Source organism: Phyllopteryx taeniolatus, chromosome 1 (assembly GCF_024500385.1).
Source record: "Phyllopteryx taeniolatus isolate TA_2022b chromosome 1, UOR_Ptae_1.2, whole genome shotgun sequence".
Classification (NCBI taxonomy): domain Eukaryota; kingdom Metazoa; phylum Chordata; class Actinopteri; order Syngnathiformes; family Syngnathidae; genus Phyllopteryx; species Phyllopteryx taeniolatus.
The window spans coordinates 48,295,252-48,301,823 of NC_084502.1; the positions used below are offsets into that span (position 1 = coordinate 48,295,252).

The 6,572-nt window shown below is 41.8% G+C and overlaps 1 protein-coding gene across 5 annotated transcripts in view; it reads left to right on the forward strand.

Moving 5' to 3' along the window:
* Positions 1-6,572, forward strand: part of cab39l (calcium binding protein 39-like) — a 51,536-nt gene extending 44,964 nt beyond the window's left edge. For all 5 annotated transcript variants that reach the window (XM_061799624.1, XM_061799617.1, XM_061799610.1 and 2 more), the window contains 4 exons: positions 3,360-3,419; positions 3,509-3,574; positions 3,658-3,801; positions 5,299-6,572. In XM_061799624.1, coding sequence (XP_061655608.1) covers positions 3,360-3,419; positions 3,509-3,574; positions 3,658-3,801; positions 5,299-5,478 — 450 coding nt within the window. In that variant the 3' untranslated portion in view covers positions 5,479-6,572. The remainder of the gene's footprint in view (positions 1-3,359; positions 3,420-3,508; positions 3,575-3,657; positions 3,802-5,298) is intronic.

Below are 6,572 nucleotides of genomic sequence, written 5' to 3' on the forward strand. Positions count from 1 at the left end.
CAGGCATGGTAAAACATACGCTCACTTAAAACATACGGTAGCATGCATGCATGCTAAAACAATGTTTTTAAAAAGGCAGCGGGAGCAAAACTGAGTTCGGTCTTACTTTATTGAAGTATTTAACAATGTACTCATGTTATTTTTTGATCAATCCTCATCCACAAAACCATCAAAGTCAAGTCCTCATCATCTGTATCCGAAATGAATAGCTGGGCAAGTTCGCCAACAAACACTCTCGTCATTGTCAGAGTCAGTCTCGTTGCCGGTGGACTCCTCAGAAATGATGCCGGCTTTTACGAAGGCTCGAACAACAGTCAAAGCAGATACCTTAGCCCAGCCATCCACAATCCATTCACATATGGTGGCGTAACTCGCCCGGCGTTGCCTCCCAGTCTTAGTTGCACTTGGTTTTTCACAGCGGCTGTGAGATGGGCGCGCATGGAGTCACAGATCAACAGGGACGGTGACGCGTGGAAAAAAAACATCCGGTCTCTTAACGTACACCTCACTCAGCCACTCTAATTTTCTCCGCGTCCATCCAGCCCTTTTGATTGGCCTTAAAGATGACTTCGGCTGGAAACATTTCTTTAGGCAGCGTCTTCCTCTTAAAAATCACCATAGGTGGCAGTTTCTGTCCATTACCATGGCAACCAAACACAACAGTAAAAGCCGACTTCTCATGCCCCGTTGTGCGTCTCGCTACCGTGGTGGTCCGCTTCCTCTCTACAGTGTGGTTCACCGGGATGTCGAAATTTAGCGGCACCTCGTCCATGTTGGTGATGTGTTTGTCGGCAGTCTTTTTACTGCAGTAGGAGCGGAAGATGGTCAGGTTTTCCTTGTAATCCGCCAGAAGTTGCTGCGCCACGGTAGTCCTTTCCCAGATGGATGGACCAAGACGGACCTCCTTAAAAATTTTAGATTTTCATTTCTTCTTTAAGGGTTATTCCCTCAGTCGAATGGTGACTGTAGAGGCGCTTCTCCCAGCTGTTCTTTGCTCATTAATCCATTGCTCGAGTTGGTCTTCCAACTCGGGCCACCTCGCCTTGTTTCCGCGGAAACTCAGTTTCGTCTTCTTGACTTGGCGAAGCTCGTTTTCCTGCTTCCTCCACTTGCGAACCATGGATTCGTTGATCTTGAATTCTCTCGCGGCTGCTCGATTCCCATGATCCGCCGCGTAACTTGATAGCTTGCAGTTTAAACTGTGCTTCGTAAGCGTCTCTCTTCGTAGGTGCCATTTTCGGGGGTCCTTAGCCAAACCGATGCACATACCGGACCTATATACCTACTGGGGGCATGTCTTTAGCGTCCTCTGTCACGCGCACCCTTCGCACTTTTCGTCCGCATGCTGTACTCAGTCATGTCCGACTTTCCTCTATATAAGCACCGTGTCGGCAGGAAATGCTCCCAGTCAGTCAAGCGGAGCGTTCATTGAAGTCACACAACAACATTTACAGATTTTGGAACTGAAATCCAAATGTAATGAAAATTAAACAATGAAAATCAGACATCCATCCATTTTCTACCGCTTATCCGAGGTCGGGTTGCGCCCTTGTTTCCCCTCTCCCCAGCCACCTCATCCAGCTCTTCCGGGGGGATCCCGAGGCGTTCCCAGGCCAGCCGAGAGACGTAGTCTCTCCAGCATGTCCTGGGTTGTCCCAGGGGTCTCCTCCCGGTGAGACGTGCCCGGAACACCTCACCAGTGACCATAGGTGAGGGTAGTAACGTAGATAGACCAGTAAATTGAGCGCTTCGCCTTTTGGCTTAGCTCATTCCTTACCTTAACGGGCCGACACAAAATCCGCATCACTGCAGACGCTGCACAGATCCGGCTGTCGATCTCTCGTTCCATTCTTCTCTCACTTGTGAAAAAGGCCCCAAGATTCCTGAACTCCTCCACTTGGGCCAGGATCTCATCCCCGACCTGGAGAGCGTACAGCACCTTTTTCCGACTGAGGACCATGGTCTCAGATTTGAAGGTGCTGATTCTCATCCCAGCCGCTTCACACTCCTGCTGCGAACCGCTCCAGTGAGAGTTGGAGATCACGGCTTGATGAATCCAACAGAACCACATCATCTGCAAAAAGCAGAGATCCAATACTGAGGCCACCAAACCGGAACCCCTCTACGACTCGGCTGCGCCTAGAAATTCTATCCATAAAAGTTATGAACAGCATCGGTGACAAAGGGCAGCCTTGGCAGAGTCCAACCCTCACCGGAAAGGAGTCCGACTTACTGCCGGCAATGCCGACCTAACTCAGACACCGGTCGTACAGGGACCGAACACCCCGTTGAAAATGAGACATTCCTTTTGAAATGTAGTTAAACAAAATTAATAATAATAATAGTAATAATAATAATAATAATGAAACGGGCCTGAGCAAAAATTATCATACCCTGAACTAGTGATGAAGCCTGAAAGCCAAAACACTGAAAGCAATTATCAATCAATTAAACTGAATTTGTAAGTGCTTTTCATACAAAAAATGTAACACAAAGTGCTCTACATTCATTAAAATCTAAAAATAAATAAAATTATTAAAAATTTAAAAAACTAATTATGAAACTACGCAAATTATTAGTAAAATTGCATTTATGGCTATGACTGCAGAGCTGCCAACCTATAGAAATTCACTTCAGAACAATTTGTCTGAATTTCCATATTTTTAAATTATGTCCAGGAACACTACCGTGGGATAGTTATTGCAATATGTTATGTACCGTAATTTCTCGTGTATAATGCACATCTCCCCCCCCCCCCCCCATAAAATGTCCAAAATCTATGGTGCACATTATATATGGGTATAGCGGAAAATTAATTCCCCCCCCGCCATCTAGAGGTTATGAAAAAGTGGTAAGCGTTCATTGCAAAATGCCATCGCCACCTAGAGGTTAGAAGTGTGAATTTCAAAAGAAGAGCAAGTAAATAATAAGGAAGTATTACGTGGTCAAATGAAGTGCTCACCTTCAGAATAATTAATTAATAACAAAATACAGATAATACTTCATGTTTTGATCATATGGGTAGAAGGGTTTTCCAGAATTTTGAGCTCAACTTGTGTGCATTATACATGAGTGCGCATTATACACTAGTCCTGGCCTGTTTCATGAGTTTCTTTTTTAACACAATTCTTTCGAACCACAATTCAAAAGCAATGTCTGATTTTCATTGGCTATTTTTAAATAATTTGTTTATTTATTTATTACATTTGTTTGAGTCAAATTATTTATGTGACCACAGTGGGTTTTGCTTTCATTAACAGAGGGGTACCAACACTTTGTCCATATCTGTAGCTAACTTCGACCAAAAGTCAAAGTCAGTGCCTTGTTGTTGTATATTAAGCAGTTGTTTTTGCTTGCAGGATCTCCTGACGAGGCACAAAGTGCTTGTAGCAGAGTATCTTGAACAGAATTATGATGCGGTGAGTGATTGTGCACCTGTCTGGTCTGATAGAGAATGTTTTAGCTCTATATGTGACCTACAATATATTGAACTAGTGTGTCGCTGCAGGTGTTTGCAGACTACGAGAAACTTCTGCTCTCTGAGAACTACGTCACCAAGAGGCAGTCGCTCAAGGTGTGTATATTAGCAAGTAGTCACGCAACCCAGTCGTTGTAGCGCCTGCAAGTCATCATGTGACGTGCACGCCTCTCCTGCAGCTTTTGGGCGAGCTATTGCTGGACCGACACAACTTCACAGTTATGACGCTCTACATCAGCAAGCCAGAGAATCTCAAGATGATGATGAACCTGCTAAGGGTTAAGAGTCCCAACATTCAGTTTGAGGCCTTCCATGTCTTCAAGGTAAAATTAAGACAAAAACACACAGTAGATGTGGATAAATTAATCTAAAATACTGATTTTTAACATCATCTTTAAAAATGTGATAGATCACACACAAGACAAGGAAAAGGTGTGTTCATACTGCTCTTATAGTGTGTGGTGTACTCGAGACGAACACAGCACACCACGTATGATACTGTAGCTCTATGGACAATTTCAAGTCTCCTTAACACTGACCTGTGAGTGACAGAACAGTGCCGCAGTGTATGCAGACTGCCAGAAAATACAAAGACTAGTAGTGGAAAAAGAAATGGAAGAAGCCAGGCTAACTCTTTTCTTACCCGTTTCCACATTGGGGTGGTTGTCATTTTGACTTGGGTGGCACGATCATCAGGATCATCTTTTAAAGACATCTGACAATTGCCGCCTTTGCCTTCTGAGGGGAAAAAGCTCAAATTCAGCCTGAGAATTCAGTCTGTTTTTTCCTTACTTACACGTCCACACAGGATGCCGCGTCTGAACCAGAAATGAATTAGTACGTCACTGCACACCTCACTTCAGAACATGGGCAGGTTAACAATATATTATTATTAACAATAATAATAAATGTCTGTAATATAAGATAACCTTTTAGTCCCACAATAAGGAAATTTGAATCGTTTCAGCAACAATTGTGGATATAGCCAATAGAAGTATGTAATATAAATAGCATAAAAGACGTAATTACATTTCCTCTTCTTACATGTACTTCTTGTCGCATTGCACAAAATAGAAACCAAAACGATTGTCCATGCAAACTATCCAATTCAGTCAAGTGCTGAATTTTAATCTCAACGTTTGAGATCTGATTAATCTGCTTTCATAGTTTTTTTGAAAACAGAATTAGCAAAGGTGAATTAATCCATTGTCAGATATTTTTGATGATGGAATGTCGAAATCTCATACTGGTACTTTGATTCATGCTGCAACTGCGTCCACCATTACAAGGTCGATGTAATAAACAATATTAAAATGACAAATATTGAAGCCATCATTTATTAACGATTATGACTGTCACACCAAAATGTTCTTGACAAAATTTTGAAAATACGGAAATTCAGACAAATTTGGTTCTGGAAGTGACTTTTTATAGGTTGACTTCTAAGGTCAAATACAATTTGTTTCAGGATGCTGGATAATTTCTAATTTGTAAGCATTTCAAGGAAGAAAACTGTTACAGAGTGAAACTATTGCCATCATGAAGCGTTTGTCCTGTTCAGGGTCAATTTATTTAGACATTTGCATTCACGCCTACGGGCAATTTAGTGTCTTCAGTGAATGTAACGTGCATGTGGAGAAAATCCACACAAGCACCGGGCGAACACACACATCATGCTTGATGTAGTTGTGTGAGACTCTGGAGATTCATTTTGCGGTCAGTTTTTACTTCAGTGCCATTTGACTCCAGAGGTTTCGTGTATCGTTTTTGAAATTTTCCATGCTCAAAGGGAGACTTTGTGCATCTTTCCTCATCCTCAGGTGTTTGTGGCCAACCCCAACAAGACACAGCCCATCATTGACATCCTCCTCAAGAACCAGACCAAATTGATTGAGTTCCTGAGCATCTTCCAGAAGGACCGCACGGACGACGAGCAGTTCAATGACGAGAAAACCTACCTAATCAAACAGATCAGGGATCTTAAGAAACCAGCATCCTAGAGAAGCCCCTGTCCCCTCAAGATCAACTCTTTATCAATAGGAACCTGTAGAAACAAAACTATTTAAAAAAAAAAAAAAAAAAGAATTTTCTTTTTTGCTTCACTAAACATTTGTGCAAGAATAGTTCTCAATCACTCACCTTTTGTAATTTTCTTTCCATCATTAGTATGTAGCAGTGCCACCACGCAGAATTGGTTGGCAGAATCGGATTGGCTGAGTGAGCAACACCAGCGGTTAAAACGCCTTTGACGGCGCCATGTTTGCTGGAGGGTACGCGCGCGGCCACTTTTGCCTTTTTTAAGTTTTTAATTCTTTTTTTTAGTTTACCATATTGTTTTTAAATGCAATATTAGTCGCAGCTTAACACTTACTTGGTCAAACAAACAAAGGTTTGGTTGCCTAGGTGACACCAAACTATATAAATGTCTTTACAGTGTTAAAAAGCCTGTGGTCACCATCCTATAAAGGCACACTAAATTTTGCCAATAATGATGTCTCTCGATTTCCAAATGAAGAGTTTTTAATTGGCCAATCTGATTCTTGTCGTGGTACCTCATAGCACCTTCTGTATTTTAAATGGTTATTTGGGGCGGGGAGTCTTAGGGCTAATCAAATTTGTTCTTTTATACAACAGTGCAGAGACTGAGTGACAAGTTGTCTTTCCTTCTTTGTTTGGGTCTGATTGTTTGGAAGATTCATAAGTGCCATTTTAGTTTGCGGTGTTCTTTTCTATTTTGTTTAATTGTATCTTTACAGGGGGAGTTTAGTTGTCAAGCAATCTGCTCTGGACAGAACGTATTAGGCAGTAAATGTTTGCAATGTTCCCTTTTCAGTTCAGGTCACAACCTTGATTACAAAATTAATATCTGTGAATAAGCCAAATGGACAGAAAAATGTGCAAAATCATGAAGCATGAAAGAATTGGTACAAAAAGGAGAAATTGCATCTAACAACACTTAAGCTTTTATGAAACTAGTTTATTTCCGATTGGTGTCTTGTTCGCATTTGGGATCATGTAGCTTAACTTTTCATCTGAAACGACACGCAGCTTCATTGTGTACTACACTGAGAATGAATAAAAGGATGGAAACTCA